The sequence below is a fragment of the Leptinotarsa decemlineata genome, unplaced genomic scaffold (assembly GCF_025532065.1).
Source record: "Leptinotarsa decemlineata unplaced genomic scaffold, Ldec_3_MD MMD2_tig00000505_RagTag_RagTag, whole genome shotgun sequence".
NCBI lineage: Eukaryota > Metazoa > Arthropoda > Insecta > Coleoptera > Chrysomelidae > Leptinotarsa > Leptinotarsa decemlineata.
The window spans coordinates 2,743,073-2,761,060 of NW_027412549.1; the positions used below are offsets into that span (position 1 = coordinate 2,743,073).

A 17,988-nucleotide genomic window follows, 5' to 3' on the forward strand; every position below is an offset into this window, starting at 1 on the left:
CATTTTTTTATTCAGATTTGTTCTTTAAAGACAGTTGAGTCAAACAATGCATTCAACTTGAAATGATGCTGTCCGAGGTTGGATAATGAATAATCTGTTTTAGAGGTCTGGTTTGGACTAATCTAAATTATGATAATGTTTGAAAAATATTGAGATATACACAGTCTGCAGCATCATTAGCAATACTTCATTCTGAGGTTCTTCATTATATTGTGAACTTCAATCACCTTGAACGAAGAACGAATCACAGAAATATTACAAATAGAAGCTGGAACCAGATGTAACGTGATTTATATATTGTTATTACAGTTTTTCCATGGTTTTAAATATGAACGTAATAGATTGTATGTCTATGCAAAATGTTTGGGGGTCATTGGATATTTCTTGAAGATATATTGTTTTTATAGTGCCATAGTAAAAAATGAGTTTCATGCTCTCAGTTGTAAGTGTTGCACATAAAGGTTTCGAAAAAATTATAACAACAATGCAAGTGAAGGATAATTTGTCAAAAAGTCTTTTGTGACACTGATTATGATTGGGATCATTCCTAACCAAATACCTTACATAAATTGGGCATGTGATAAACTTCTGTAGGTCTTTTATAAAGTTAGTTGATTATATCAACAAGGGTCATTTATTTTGTCAAGCCGCATAATATTAGTTGGCGCATGGGGTGGTAAATGTAATAACCCTCTATCTTAAACATATATGAGGACCGCGATTAGATTCCTCAGAAAACCTAGTTATTTCATGACTTCATCGTATAATAGTGATTTCAACGTCATCATCAATTACTTCATCATAAAATAGTGACTTTTGTCGTCATGCCCTAAATTTTGGATGATGAAGATAACATCAAACAGAAAATTGAATACCACTTTAGAGTGACATTTTTCAATAAAAAATTACTGTACGGCATTAGTATAGTAATACATTATGAAATATTTTATGCCTTTAGAAAAAATGTGAAAAATTAATGATGGTCTTCCGAAAAATGATTTACAATTTATTTCTATTAGACTTTGGTAATAGTTTCATATACACATACATAATCTCTGTGAATTTTATCAGTTTCAACCACTTTATCTTCGAATATCAATCGTTTAATATTTGAGCAGTGAATACACATTTTTCGTGGTGAAAAATACAATAGTGACGTAACTTGTTGCTAAGAAGGCGCTATCAACTTTTTTTCAATAGAAATGGGTGACAAACATTTTTTAAATTTTGGAAATCAGGCAAACCCATCCTATGTAATTAGCAATTTTCTTTTCATAAATTACACTTTACGGTTTGATCTCCACAAACTTTATTTTTATAAAATATCACATTTTTCGCTAACACGGTAGCTTTTTTGTAGTGAATAACGTACTACGAAAAAGCTACTGTGATGGCAAAACATTTTTCTAAATGAAGTTTGTAAAGATCAAATCGTTTCCGGTGTTGTTTGTGAAATTACTATGGATCTTCATCAAGTAACGGCCGAATCAATCAAAAGTGTAATAAAGGGCAAACTGAAAAGTTATCAAAAAATTATTGCGTAATATAAACTAATGAAGAGTCCAATTAGTCAGAAACTTTGAAAACCCGAAAAATCACTAGTGAACAATGCCTCAATTGCAAATAGCACTATGTATATCCTTTATTAATATTATTTATTTTTCAAATTGTGGAAGGTTATACATCCGAAAAACATTTAAACAGTGGTTTATTCATAAAAAGTGTCTTTCAAAGACTATTTAGCAGTTTTCTTTTCTCTTTAGGATCTGAAAACTTACGAAAAATATAATTATATATATTGAATTTGTTCAACTTTAATAACAACAATAATCCCAATAGTAATATTTCACTGTACTTAACAAAAATTACTTAATTTATAGAGGCTAGGATAGCATATTAAAATGCATGTCATTAATTTCCTCTATGATTTTTTAGTGTCTTAATATTTATTATATTGCAAAAATAAAAAATGGGGCTCGCTGAAAAAATTCAGAAAATTCATTTTATCGAATTGAAGGTTGATTCTGGATGTTTTAAAAATTTGTATTACTTGCACAAATTTGACAATATTCTATTAACATCAACCTAAAAGACCATTTGAAATCTCAAATAAGAAGATATGTTTTTTATTATTTTTCTATGCTTGAAAAAAGTGACATGATGATAAATTAAAAAATATATTTTACACAAATTAGTGGGATATTTCAAAAAATAATGTATTATAAAATTGAAGTCCTTTTTAACTTTATAATTTTAATAATAACAATTGCAATAGTTCTAAGTTGAATTGCAGTAAGGTATTAAAAAACCTCAATCAATTTCACCCTTTCCTAGAGTTGATTTTCAATATTAATGAATATTATCCAAAGATTTTTCATATCGAATAATATTTTGAAATTGATGCCTGCAACAATAAATGACCCAATTGTGGGATAGAGGTTGATCTTATGTTTTCCACCCCAAGAACCAACTAATTTATTGAGCATCACAGAATAAATTACTTATTTTGATGGACTGCTTTTATGAAACCTGTAAGAAATTTATCACTTTTGCATATAAATAGAGGTCAATTAAAAAAATGTTTTTGTTCTATTTTCTTGTCCCATTTTTTTTTATCTGTACGGCGTTTGTTTAAGAAAGATCCAAGTCGTAAGTAGTATGTAAAGGACAATATTTTTTGACAAATTACCCCCTACTTGATTTGTTGCTTTCAATTTTCCCATATTTTCACGTGCACCACTAACAACTGGTGGTATGAGGCCATCATTACTATATAGTGTCATATGATACCCCAAAAAATTGAGCATGAGCTTGCAGTCTAAAACAGTATTAAAAAATACATATTGTTCAGTTGACAGTGTTTTTTATTGAATTTATAGAAATCCACTGCTCGGAGTAGATTCTGAAAATGAACTAAAATTATTGGATATGTATGACTGACTGATGCTTTAATAAACATGTTCTCGTCTCGAAGCTTAGCTCATGAGTAAAGATAAAAACAGAGAGTTAAAATTATTATGTATACGTTAACACATAGGTGACAATAATTTTTTTTTGTAAAAAGTATGTTAAAATCAGTTTTTCCGTTAACTTCAGCTGTCGCCCTCCTACGAACGACAACCCTTAAAAGTCTAAACCTGTGCTGAGAATTAACGAGATCTTACGTTTTAGCGTTCGATTCCCAGCACGGAAAAATATTGTTGTGAAAAACACATATATTCCTAGTTTGGGGATTTAGAATAATCTCTTTTCAGATCGAGAATATCAGTGTTTTTTTAAATATTCGCAAAAACTAAAATCGTCGAATTTCATTTTTTGGCTGTACCACCTCCATTTCCAATGATACGAAAGAAGGTAGAAAAACTTTCAATACTGTTTCATATTTGTTATAATCTGATATAAACCACTTTGCAATGTGACATTTCTTTCATTAGATTTCATCCTCAACCTTTTTTTTTTTTCAAATGCGGATTTCTAGTTTTTTTCATCGATTTTTGTTGCCACTGTTTCAATAAATTTAGCTATGTATTACAATACATGTGTTTCCCGAGGTTTGTCTCCAAAAAACATCCATCACTATTTGTGTTTTCTACCAAGAAAGCTACGGTGTTAGCAAAACGCGTCTAGAAATAAAAAATGTTTATGAAATTTGTTTTTTCATTATCATAGATAGATAGTCTTATTGATTTTCATCAAGTAACAGGTCAAACCATTCATAATTCAAATACAAATTTTATACTGAAGATTTGATAGGTTGACGTTCACCCAATAGGATATGAATGAATTTTACTTATAAGGAATGGGTCTTGTTCAAATGAAATACAATTTATATACAAATTATCTATTGTATATCACATAATCTTAATGTAAAAAATATAAATATGTCTTAAAAACCTAAAAAGTACAAAAATGTCTTTACTCCTAAAAAGTTGAGCTGACAAATAGTTAAGTCTTATATAAAAAATGTTGGCATAAAATGGAGTATTTACAGAACCATAATGTTCACCATAGACAGGCAGTGGTTGAGATATAAAAAATGAGTATTTTGTAGAGTATTTAATGTAAAGTGATAGTCCTACAATTACCTATGATTTAAAAAAAATCAAGTAGTGATCACTGGGTATCTGATTGGCTCCTTCTTTCAATTACAGTTTTTATTGGTAATGTTCATATATTCAATATTGTAAAAATCTATTATTGCTATACTAGTTCTAATAAATCACTAGCCAATTATTTTTGCTTCTTGGGTTACAAATTCAATCAATGCTTTCTAATTATATCAATAATTGAAAGTATCTATTGAAAATGTAATAAATGTTTTTTATTTTTACTTTTTTCACATACTCCTGATTCATAAGGTTTCTGTTTTTGAAAATCTCCTGAAAAATATTTATTTGAAAATCCATTTGCATTTTTCCAGTTTCAATCACAGTCGATTATTTGTTCCCATCCAAGTGACATTATTAGACCTAGAATGCATGGGCAAAGAATTTCGGCTTCCGTAAATTTCTTCTTCGAAGGCCTTGTTGACATGTCCGTTTTCGAAAACATCTTTCGCAGGTATACTGCTGGCTACACTGTTCCGATGGTTTCGTTGGACGTTATTGTTGGTGTTGAATTCGTTCTTAGCTCCTAGGGTTTGCATATGGGATTTCCTACGTTCTGCCATAACCGAGTTGATTCGTACCTCAAGAGCTTTCATCGTTTCACGTCTCATCGTCATGCGCCTACTAAGAACCGGAGATCCTGCAAAATTGAATGAGTAAAATGAAAAATAATGGAAACCACTGCGTTTTCAGGCACTGTGTCTATTTTTAGAATTGAAAGACTGCAACATATTTTAGTCCATCACAAACAGTACCAAGATTTTGTGACAAGAAACGTTTTATAAAGTTTTGTGACAAAACTGGAGGTGGAGGAAATATTACTGGACTGGTTCACTTCATTCAAATCAGTCACAGCAAGACATAAAAATGGTTACTATGATTACTATGATATGGTTACTATGACTGCAAATCGTCATTGCAGGGGTGTTACAAGGATCGATACCAGGCCCTATTTTGTATAATAATAATAATAATAATGCTCTTTATTATTTCAAAAAAAAGGTACATATTTCTCATAATTTTTACCTGGAAATAAAAGGCAAAGTTCAATTCATTCATATCACTGATGACTTGTTCTACCACTTAACCTCAAGATGTCTTCACTATCAGAGTTTGTAGTCCGTACCTAATTTTATTCAAATTCAATTATGGATGCATTCACACTTGCACATATACATCAGTAGTAATTAGCATATTCCACACTTTGAAACGACCTTGGCTCAATTTTTTCAATTCAGAAGGGATGTTATTATACACTTTTGTAATCTGGTAGCTGTATGAGTGCATTAACATTTGGGTTTTGAATAAAGGGTGAGTAAATGTTCCCTTGAACCTAATGTTCAAGTTATGATAAAAACATGGAGGTGCTTTATCAGTAATAATTTTATTATACATACATGCACTATGGAGATGTCTTCTGTTTTGTATACTCAACCATCTTGTTTCTTTTAATTTATGTGAAATCCTTTGGTGCCTTCTTACTCCTTGTATTAGCTGAAGACACGAGTTTTGTACTTTCTGGATTTTGTATTCATAGTTTGTGGTTAGATTCGGGTGATATAAAATATGTGCATAATTGAATAAAGAAAGAACCATGGTTTCACATAAACTAATTTTTATTGAGGTGGGAAGAAAATATCTGTTTCCATGTATTATTTTTATAGAAAAATATGCTCCTTGGATCAGTTTGTTTATGTGTTTTTCAAATCTTGAATTTGAATCTAATAAGACACCAAGGCTTTTTCCTTCATTCACTATTTCAAGGTTTTTACTATTAATCATGATGTTCATATCCTATACAATACTACGATAATGTTTTGGTGTAAGCGGCTTTTACGAATGATTTCAGATCAGTATTTATTTTCATACCAGCATCAATTACATTAGACGATGGAAAATCATAATAAAGCTGGATATCATCCGCATACAAATATGCAGAACAGAATTCAAGACATTTCAGAATGCTCGCGGTGTACATTATAAACAGTAAAGGGCCCAGTGTGAATCCCTGGGGAACTCCAGATTCCAAATTGAGGTATTGAGAGCAGTTGCTATTGATGTTGATTTTCTGTTGCCTTTCACTGAGATATTCACGCAATAGTGATATCGCTCCATCTGAAAGCCCTAAGTGATGGAGAATAACTAGTAATAAGTCATGGTTTATGTTATCAAAAGCCCTACTAAAGTCGAGCAATACCAGTGCCGTACATGAACCTCGATCTTTAGCCCTGAATACATCATCTACGACATGTAGAAGAGCAGTTGTGCAGCTGTATCCCTTCCTGAATCCAGACTGAGTTACTGGTAACAGTGAGTATTTACTCAGATGATTCCGTAACTGTGTATCCATTGCCCGTTTCAGTATCTTTGATAGAGCTGGAAGACTACTCAATCCTCTCAGATCCTTATATTCCACTGGATTAGGCTTTTTTTGGTGCAACTCTCACAACTGCTCCTTTACAGGCATCTGGTCTAATATTTCCTGATAGACAGCAATTAACAACGTGTAATGTATGGAATAATGTGAGGACAGCAGAGTTTTATCATCGTCATATTGAGATTGTCGCACCCAGCAGCATTGGTTTTGATACTTCGAATAGTTTCAGACACAAAAAGGTAATTAACTTCCTCAAATGTAAGTTTTGAGTTGGTCAGGCAGTTGGTACTATAAAAATTCAAAAGATCAGGGAAAGGGTTGCATGATGGAATTGAATTTATCAAATAATCATTAATTATATCAGCATCTTGTAGATTTTCAGGTAAGTCATTGGATTTATTAGGCAACAATGCATTTTTTTATAATTTTCCATATTTCTTTTATAAGAACCAAATTAAATTGTTGAACAAAATACGCCTTTTTTTCCATCTCACCGCCTTATTTATAGTGTGTGTCCGCAAAGTATGGAATAAATTCGATATTTCCAAAGGACATTTTACAACTACCTGAAACACGTCGATTTTTAATTTTGATATTCTATAGGGTGATCCATATTGATGTGATGACATAATCGGTAATTTTTTTAAATGCAACACCCCGTATTTGGTGTCAGTTTTAGATAATCCATAACGAGCCGATTCCGAAAAGGTATAATACTTGGGGTCTAACGGACAGAATTTGAAAGATATGCGCATAGAAAATAAATTTTATTGATATCTAATAAAAGTAGAAATTGATTAATTATTTTATATACTTTCTAATGATTAATTTAACAATGGAAAAGTAATCCAGTAATAAATACATGACTTTATTTTAAATGTTCGAACTGTAGTCTTTGCTGTACTTGACAGTAACCGTTCTAACAAGTATTTCTTATTAATTTCAAAATACTAGGCAGCTAGTTTTTTTTGTTATTGTGAAATGTTATTATTTCGATTGACTTTCAGTAACTGTTAAATAGGACAGTAGTTGTTGTATTAATTCGTAAATTTTTTGTAGTATTGCTTCGAATTAATTTGAAGTAGTATAATGAATTTAAGTGTAAAGCAAAGCATTGAAATACTTATGATGATTGGCTATGGAGACAGATCGCGAACTCAGATGGAAGTGTGTAACTTATTTAATGAAAAATATCCAGAATATAGAATTTTGTGAAGCCATGATGGATAACTGTCACCGAGACCGTCTCCTCGTAAAAAATATAATTTTTTCTGATGAAGCCACATTTACATTAAATGGTGGGGTCAATCGTCAGAATTGTAGGTACTGGGCCAAAGAAAACCCCCACTGGATGCGTGGGCATCATACACAATACCCGCAAAATGTAAATGTATGGGCTGGCATTGTAAGAAACAGGATCATCGAACCCTATTTTTTCGACGGTACTTTAGACGGGCCAACATACCTTCAGTTTTTAAGGGGTTATCTTGTACCTACTTTAATTAATTTATTCCTCAGTAGAATTAATCCTGGAAGTTTTGATGAAAGTTTATGGTTTCAACAGGATGGTGCGCCTCCACATTATACTGCAGATGTTCGAAAGTATCTCGACCAAATGTTTAGGAACTGATGGATTGGTAGACGTGGACATATTGAATGGCCAGCGAGGTTGCCGGACTTAAATCCATTGGATTACTTTATGTGGGGTCATCTGAAGAATGTTGTTTATATAACGAAACCAGCAAATATTCAAGAATAATAAAAGAGAATTCGAACAGAAATAAACAATATTTCTCAAGAAACCATAAACAAGGTTCAACAAGAATTCATTCAACGTTTAGGTTACTGTCAAATACAGCAAGGACTACAGTTCGAATAGACCCACTCACTTTGGACCTAACCTAACATAACAGTTCGAACATTTAAAATAAAGTTATGTAGTTATTACTGGATTACTTTCCCATTGTTAAGTCAATCATTAGAAAAAAATATAAAATAATTAATTAATTTTTACTTATATTAGACTTCAATAAAATTTATTTTCTAAGAGCACATCTTTCAAATTCTGTCCGTTAGACCCCAAGTATCATACCTTTTCGGAATCAGCTCGTTACGGATCATCTAAAAATTGACACCAAATAGAGGGTGTTGCATTTAAAAAAAATATCGATTATGTCATCACATCAATATGGATCACCCTATATAATGATCTTTGTAAAGTTGAAGGTGTACTTCAGAGTGTGTTCGTTCGTTTATTTAGAGCATTATCTGGAGTTTTCATCATTTCTTTTAAAGTTAACCAAGGAGCCCTATTTTTCGTTATTCTCGATCTTATAATAGGTCCATGCCTGTCAAATAAATCCAGCAGCAAGTTCACAAGATAAGAAACTTTTGTGTTAATATCATCTTGATCATATGAGTCAATAATGGAAAAATCACATGCATTATAATCAAATCATCCGAGTCAGTGGAGCACAGTAATGAAGTAGTGTTTTATAAAGTTATTGTTACCTTTACCTCAGCCACCAAACAGTTTGGTTTGTGAATAGATCTTCACTGTGTTGAATCGTATGAAATATATTTGCCTTAAAAGTGGATTCTCAACATTGTAGTTTGAATATAGTTGGAAAATTTTACTCTGCCTGATGGATAAAATATGCTATGATGCCTTGGGTTTATGACTCAGTTGTGAAAAGATTAGTTACTTTTGTTGGTTTTCGTGATGGTTTTTTTTACTCTAATGGGAAATATGTGGCGATCTGAAAGGGCTTGTAAATTATAATAGGCATTCGAGATGTATACATTCTTTGAAATTCGACAAAATGTTGACCCTAAAATTTGTCTATATACTTATATCAGATAGTGCGTTACAATTAAAAAATAGAGGGATGTTTAGCAAATTATGAATTCAGAATTAATAAAATACACATCTGGTCTAACAACCATGACACTTTTATGTTCCATAAAGGTTGTTTTAATATGGAGTGTATGTATTATAACAATGCTTTAGAATGAGTAAGAGTTTAGGTACCTAAGAAATGTATGTACATTCATTTACATTGTTTTCTTAGTAATCTGCTTGCCATTTATTTACCCTATTTGAAATATGGATGAAGGGTTGTTATCTATCTAATTTAAATTTCTCAACATATCGATTTTCAGTATGTTCTCTTATTTTGGATTTACGAAAATCAAAAATAATTTTTATAACCTACCTCCTTCAGGATTGGCATTGAGCTTTGCAAATCTCTTTTTAAACGCCACATCCAAAGTTCCGATTTGTCTCTTCTTCTGGGCTGCTTTTTCCAGATTGTGTATTGTTTTTCTCCTTCCAATTCTATCTGGACCAGATCCTGAATCATTATCGTAGTCACCATCAATGCCTTGCAGCCTCTGCAACTGCTTGACAATCTCCACTGCCTGCTTATCTAACAGCGCATTGGGAGACATTTCCTCTTTCTAAAAAGATAACGAATGTTTTGTTGTTTTTTCATTCGACAAGTATATGAACCTTCATACCTTTTTAGTGCATGACCAGTTGAGCTCAGTCGAGGCCAAGATGTGAGCTATGGTTCCAAATCGATGGAACAACATAGCAACAAACTGGATGACCAAGATGAGTGCGAAGAAGAATACAAATACTAAACCAATAGGTTCCAGCTGCAGGTATTCCTTTGAGATATGAACCTAGAATACGTTTCAATTTATTGCATCTGCTCAAATTTCATAATAGCAGGTTTTCTCAAAATTTTCACACAAAAACTATTAGTTTGCAATAATCAAAATTTACTAGTTTGTGTGAGCAATTATTCAAAAAAGTAGGTACATCTATTTTTAGGGTGAGTTTTGAAAGATTTACTTCATCACTTAAGTATTATGAACAATTCATTATTATATTTATTTGAGTAATTACTTTTTATGAAACCATTCCAATTCTCACCATGCAAATAGTAGGTATCATGCATTCAAAATTTACTAAAAATCACCCATTTTAAATTAAAGTATATAATCGTAAACTGCAAAATGAGAAAATGGTTGATTTTTAGTTATAAATATTACCAACATAAATGACCATATTTAATATTAAACACAACTCAAATTGTAATTATTCACAAAGAATGGAGTAGAAGAACACAAAAATGGATTATCTCTTGACGAATATCCAGGAATACCATCAAGGACGACATATCTGAAATATTGATTTGTGAGCATTTCTGGGTATTGGGCACATGATCTCGCGGTAGTTGAATAATAAATGATGTTGATATAATGATGAAGGTGAATATATTTTGAAATGTTCATGATGACAAAAAAATATTAAAATGAAAAAAACTAGATGTTAAATGATTTTGAATATGTTTGAATGAATGATTTTTGTTATGAAAATGAAATGAAAAAGAAACATCTTGTTTTTTGTGATATTTGTTAATTAATAATGAATATGTTTCATAATTTGAAGACATATAGTCTTGGCTAAAATCAATAGACTTTGAGATTATTTTCCTGCAGAAAGACAAGTAAATAACACAATCTGATCAATTATATAAAAGTAGTTTGATGAACTGAGGCAAAATTTGAAAATCTCAATTCATTTGTAATTTGATTACCTACTCCAAAAATTGTTTCCACTTTTTAAAAATGTTCTAATCACTACTCAAACTCATATTTGGCAAGTTATTTTTTCTAATTTATATATAAAAAATAGTGACATTGGCAAATGATGGATATGAGGTTAATAATGGAATAATGGATGTGAGGATGAGTATTAAATAACAGGTAGGTAAATGTTCAGCGATATGGTCAGTTTTTATGGTCAGTATGAATTGTTAATAGATTATATTCCTCCACAGGTGGAAATGTACATAGTGCTTCTTATAGAATTATCTCATCACCATTATTATAGTGAAAATTAAGGGTAAATGTGTGATGTGATTTAGGTGTCCGGAAAAACCTTGTACCCATTTATTACGTGATGATTTGTTGTTATATAACGCAACAAAACTTGCTCCGAAAAGGTGTATTAATCACAAGAAAGTGTATTGAAGATCCAGTAAGTAGACATGTATCAATAACAGTGACCCACACTCAAAGTTTATGTAGGGTTAATTAACCATCGTCAAATCTTCCTAGAATTCTAAGAATTGTAACACTCAAGACTTGTTTACCATGAGAATTACAAAACTTCTTTGAAAAATCAGCAGAGTGTGAAATTCTTTGCGAGAAACTTCATAATATATTTCAAGCTCTCTTTGCGGACTCTTGTTTTTTTACAGTTCATTTCTGTTCCAGGTTCTCGCCCGACAAAAATAAAACTATGAATGGGTCAGAGTTATAGTTAACACAACATATTACAGGAGTTAAATCCTACGCCAAAGACTCATTAGTATCCAGAATCCATCTCAGAAGACTCAAGTAAGCCTTTAAATACCTCGGAAGTCTCCTCAATATATGTAATATTAGTTCTAACTCCTAACGGCCACTTAACGTGGATCTGATCCTTATTGAGTTGAAGAAGAAATACCACTAAGACGAACAAAGCATTAAACATGATGAAAGCGAAAACCGACTTGTTCCGCAGTTCAATCAAATCTTTCGCTATCCTATCCTGTAAAGAAATTCAGTAGGGATTAGATCAGATGTATTTGTGGGCTACATGGTTCCTTGTCAGCACATACACATTCCTAGCAAATGAAAACGAAGTTGACACATATTGTTTAGATAAATATACCGACAAAAATACCATGCAATCCCATTAAAGTTACCTCTTGTGTACTCTCGTCGTAGGTAATGTTAGTTCGAACTCCAAAGGGCCACTTTATGTGGAGGTTGTCTTTTTTCAATGTCAGCAAGAATACTATTAAAACGAAGAGGGCATTCATCATAAAGAAAGCAAAGACTGATTGGTCACGCAATTCCTTGAGATCTGCAGCTATACGGGCCTATAATTTTTGCAGAATAATGTTTAGTAAAATATTCAAAAAGATTGATACATATTACACCAATATTATTGAGCCAGTATTAGATATGATATACATTTTCGTCAATATGAAATATTTTGATTTCTTCTCACGATTGTGTTGAAGTTTTAGTAATAAAAAATTTGTTCTAAATACTTCAAAAAGTTATAAATAATCATACTTCTTCTGGAACAATATGAATACAAAATTAAAACACAATCAATATAATTCGAGAACCTCCAAAACATATTTGAATCTTCTTTCAGTATATGTATCTAATTATAGTCACAATTCGAGTAGCAAGTTGAATAAATCAAATTTTTGGAGTTTTATTCAGTGAAGTAACTTTTCAGCTAATCTTTTCAATTATAATGATTCTTTCAGGGATTTCAAATCATTTTATATCATATTAGACAATGAATGGAAGTCCGAACTAATGAAATGCAATGATTATTATAATCATCATGAAGACATGTAAAGCAGCAAGTTTTCGGAGTAGACTGCCGCTTTTACATTCTCATTATGCCATAAGCATTTATAATTTTTCAAACACGTGTAAAAAAAACGTTTTCCCGAAGAAAAACATGAATGAAAATGAAAAGAACTGAACATACTGATAATTTCCAAATGCTGTGTTTTTATTAGTTGGGAAATGGTTAAAAAAATCTCGTAGATGAATAATTTTTGCCAACTTGTCGGACTTCATTGGATCCATCATCAGGGCTCAAAAATTAGTTTATTCATGTTGCAAAACATGAATATGTAACAGACAACATAGGTACGCAACCAAAGGAAAATAACGACTGATTATATGAAACTCATACAACCACAGACACATTAAAAAAAATAAATAAATATATAAACTTCTATTTTTTTACCGCTTTTTTAGAATGGATACACTAATGTTAAAGCTCCGATGATGTATTCAATAAAGTCCGAAACGTTGGCAAAAACTAAATTGTTCATCTACGAAAAAAGTTGTGATTCCTTTCCCTACAGCATTTGAAAATATTATTTGGATCACCAAACCTCGCAAAACATACTGATAATGTCGAATGGAACTGGCCGATACTTGATGAAAATTTATTTGGAATCTCAATAATACCATTTACTGAAAAAAAATTCTTTAGCGCGCTTCGTTGAATAATAGCTTCCTCAAACAGGAGTTATGAATTATTCTCAAGTTAAACCCCTTTTATACTTTATCTCTATCTACCCACTCTACTGAGCAGGTCAACAAACGCCTATGCTCATATGATGACTCACCCAAACTGTAAGAGTCCTGCATGGCTGAATCTAATGTATCGTCAGGTATGACTTACGTATGCTCTCTTATGGGAAGGTTGCTTAACATACAACTTCAATTACGACCAATCAATTTCAATCTCTTCAGTATGTCATTATGGCTGCCGCAGAATATTTTACAGAAGATGATCTACACTCTACAGGTATTATTTGAGAGCTGCACATCGTCGTCTGGCTTCCTTCCAAGCCACGTATTTGTGTTGCTTACCCACCTGTCCAAGGTAGACGCAGACTTACCGTCGATCACGTCCTCAGTAGATCTACAATGGTCTGTCAATCTTAAAGTGGATTGTTCTTCACAAGAAAATTCAGGCCCTGGTAACTACATTTAACAATGTCACTTACGACCTAAGGTCAAATCGTAAAATAAATTCGAGGCAAGAAAACCATCCTAAAGAACGGAAAATTCACAATTCATTAGGTCCTCGTAGGGGATTTATCCTTTTTTTCAGGTGGCTTTCTAACGTAGAATTAATTATCTGATTGGACTTGGTGATAGATAGAGTAGGTAGATAGAGATGAGTTGTACAATGGCTGCACCTCATCATCCCTGCTTGAGAAAGCATTTGTATAGAGAAATACGTGTTGTTTTTGTAAAATCTGTTAAAGTGAAAATCTCCCTATGAAATGTTTCATCAAGTTTTTAAACTGATGATGATAATGTAATGATTGCTCGTACAAGTCTCGACTTTCAAAGGTTGCCATTCATAGGAGGACCCACTTTCTCATAATGTTTGAAAAGGGGTCTCACTATTCAAGTTATTGTGAATATATATTTATTTTTGCGAACTAGAAATCAACTATGAAGGCAGTTTTCTAATATTCTTAGATTACTCGAATGAAAAAAAAATGCCTGACTTGGAAATAATTACAGTGTCATCCCCAAAGTATGCACTTATTTTTTAAAGGTTTTTCGACGAAATGTTATTCCTGATAAAAGTTTTTGCATTCCCTAAAACTGAACATGCACCAAAAAAATACAGTAAAACACACGTAATATACGAGGAGCCTTCAAATATTTGATTTTGAGACAAGAGTAAAGTACTCTTATTTTGAAAAATTTCGGAAAATGTTATTCAAAAGAGTTGTTCAGCATGAACAGATTTGAAGTCATGGCCATCCAAGCGAAGTTTTATTTTTCCCGTGATTTCTCAAAATAAGAGTACTTTAATCTTGTCTCAAAATCAAATATATGAAGGCTCCTCGTATATTACGTGTGATTTACTGCATTTTGTTGGTCCATGTTTAGTTTTAGGGGATGCACAAACTTTTATCAAGAATAACTTTTTGTCGAATAACCCTTAATAAATAAGTTTCCCATATGGTGCATACTTTGGGGATGACACTGTATAATACTGGTGACAATCCTAGAGTGAAGTTTTTCTTTATAATGCTATTCAGTTGTAATGCAAAAAAATGAAATGTATTTTTCAACCGCTGTAGTGAAAACATTACCTTCTCTTCCTTATTTTCATCAAGAGGATATAGATATTTTGCTAACAAATCTTTCCAGAATTGTAACTCGTTACTATTCAAATATTCGACTTCTCCCTTGCCAACGTCAGGATCCTCAATCCAATAGGGGTTCACCAAATCGTCTCTCTTATTTCTTGGAGTCACAGAAATAGTATCGTCATCTGATTCGCTCGATTCTCTCTGTTCTTCCTCCTCGCTGACAGTTTTCAATAAGGGTTCGCCACCATGTCGAGATGATGCCGACATACTCCTCTTTCTTGAATGGTGACCTGCAGGATCTACAACTCTGAAATTGAGATATATTATTACAAGGACCATTTCTGAAGTTGAAAATTTACTTTTCAATGTGATCCAGCCTTTTGGCTAGGCTGTCCAAAGAGTCAGCAATGTGCATAAGTTGTGCCTTTTCATCACCAGCTTTTTGATGTGTACACAGCATACATCTGAAGAGCCCCGCTAAGGATATTTCGATACTGCCTTCGTCATCGTCATTGGTACCTCCACTTTGTAGGAAACCGAGTAGCGATTTTGATTTTGCTTGTTTCTTGGCTGCTTCTGCTGCTTTTTTCTCCTCTTCAATTTCCTTAAAATTGATCACAAATATTAGTGCAGTGTCAATTATTTATTATTATTACATCACAGAAGTGGATGGTGAATACTTTTAAAATTAAGTAGATATCTGGAAAGAAACCGAGAATGCTGAAGAAAATGATTAATTACAACAGTATTTTGGAAATGTTTAAAAAATTCCAATAGAGATCGAACTAATGTGAATTGACGATAAACAATATTTATTTGGAAAAACAAAACAAAATATTTATGAAAGAATGTTTTTGGCCTTCTACTTCTCCATCTTGATACAAAAAATATGAGAATCTTCCAAAGAATGTTTGGAATACAAACGTTATAGAGAAAAGTGTTTTTCTTATAATTCAGCGTTCATATAAAAGTAATTGTTTCGAAAGTATTTTTCTTTCGTGTAATTCAATGTTTATATAAAAATAGCTGTTTCGAGAGGACTTTTTTTTCCAGTTTGTGTCTGAAAGTTACTTCTTTGTATGATCTACACATCTTTGTATAGAGTTAATTTTTTGAAATTGATTCCTTCGTTTCTTTGGAAGATTCCCAAATTTTCTGTATCAAGGTGGAGAAGTAGAAGGCCATAAACTTTCTTTCCCAAAAATTAATCTCTCCTAAAAATATACCCTTTCAATTTAAAATATTTAGGGGTATTGATAAGGAATACAAATGAAAATAATAAAGAATGAATCTAGGAGAACAGTAACCGCACTGCGCTCGAGTGAAATAAACTTCCTGAGAACGTTTTTCCAAATGGATTTAATATCCAGCGATTCAAATCCAATGAGAATCACTACTTTCGCACAGGCACCGCTCTTAGAGCGCCTTAAGGATTTTCTTGTAGGGCTTGTGGTTTGTCTCAAAAAAATTAAACCAAAAAACAGAACAGTAAACAGACCAACCCAGTTTCGATACTGAATTAAAAATTTGTTGAAGATACTTCTCAGAATGGAAGACCAAGTGGTGAAGTGGTGGAGTTGAATGATAAACATGTTATGTGATGGAATTGGCCGACTCTTCATTATGATATTCATTATGAATTTCCCATCTTTTTTCAAAACTATCCAATTGCATTTGATGGCAGGTAACTTCGTGGTGCTGAGACTGATCACAGTAATTGCATATTTTGGATTTCGCTTCGGTCGTGTTGAAAAGCCTTTCATTTTTCTTAAAATTAGTGAATTTTGATTAACGAAATTCAGTATTCAAACGAGGGGTACTAACATAACATGCAGAACTTGCCTTTTCTTTCAACTATGTACTAAATTCTTCAAGATTTACGTTACCTTTTTTGCCTTTGATTTTTTTACCATAAAAGCTTCATAATTTCTGAAATTTTTTCAAGCAACTCTATCAGTTGAAGATTTTCTAGGTGACGTTTATTATCCAAACTCTTCATTATAGACACCATATTGTTCACTTCAGATGAAAAGTGAATACATTTTTCCAAACTGCCGTCTTTGATGAAAGGATTTTTTCGTATTTTATGAATTACTGTGTCAATTATATATTCAGGTCTGCCAAATCGGTTTTCCAAAGTAGAAATGACATTTTCCACGTTTTTAACCGTTAAAAATATTCCAGCAACTGTGGATTTAGCCTCTCCTTTGAGATATCTTTGCAATTTCAACATAATTTCTTTTTCGTCACTTTTTCGTACTCTTTCTACCATTTCAGGTACTTGCTCTCGGTGGATAGATATATTTTCAACTCATTGGGCTACAGCACTCTGTGTTAATGTTCATTTACCGAGTCTTCTCTTGAAGCTAAACTAAATGTTTCAGACTGAAGCTTTATGTGATGCTTCTTGCATCTGAAGTAAATGTAAACATTAAAGAAGAAAGTAATACAAGTCATGAAATTATGAAACAACAACAAAAATTAATTGGCGCTACGGGGTGACTTCATTGATTCCAGTGGCGTATTCGCTTTTTCAGCTGCAGGAAAACCGGAAAAACCTGCAGCACCACATCATCTGAAGATCTTGATTTGCCAATGTCTTCTTTATATAAAACAAACTGTAGGGTGTCTCTAGAGGCTCCATTAAATTCAAGACATCGCCAGTACACTTAGTGACACGACTATCGTCAAACTTAAACCAATCCGTTTCGTCTTTGACTAATGCGTAATGTAGACTATTTTCTATGTCTTTCTCTTTCAATTTCAGAAATTTTCGTTGATTTTCTAT

The 17,988-nt window shown here is 32.2% G+C and overlaps 1 protein-coding gene across 2 annotated transcripts in view; it reads right to left on the minus strand.

Moving 5' to 3' along the window:
* Nucleotides 1-3,825: 3,825 nt before the first annotated feature.
* The window catches only part of kkv (hyaluronan synthase-like protein kkv), a 123,065-nt gene continuing 108,902 nt past the window's right edge, over nucleotides 3,826-17,988 (minus strand). Inside the window, exons 13-18 of one of the 2 annotated variants that reach the window (XM_074173787.1) lie at nucleotides 15,560-15,804; nucleotides 15,201-15,507; nucleotides 11,912-12,088; nucleotides 10,003-10,170; nucleotides 9,699-9,942; nucleotides 3,826-4,746 (exon numbers count right to left, since the gene is read on the minus strand). In XM_074173787.1, the coding sequence (XP_074029888.1) occupies nucleotides 4,427-4,746; nucleotides 9,699-9,942; nucleotides 10,003-10,170; nucleotides 11,912-12,088; nucleotides 15,201-15,507; nucleotides 15,560-15,804 (1,461 nt within the window). In that variant the 3' untranslated portion in view covers nucleotides 3,826-4,426. Of the gene's footprint in view, nucleotides 4,747-9,698; nucleotides 9,943-10,002; nucleotides 10,171-11,911; nucleotides 12,089-12,245; nucleotides 12,423-15,200; nucleotides 15,508-15,559; nucleotides 15,805-17,988 lie in introns of both variants that reach the window. The other variant, XM_023174125.2, reaches the window with a different exon arrangement.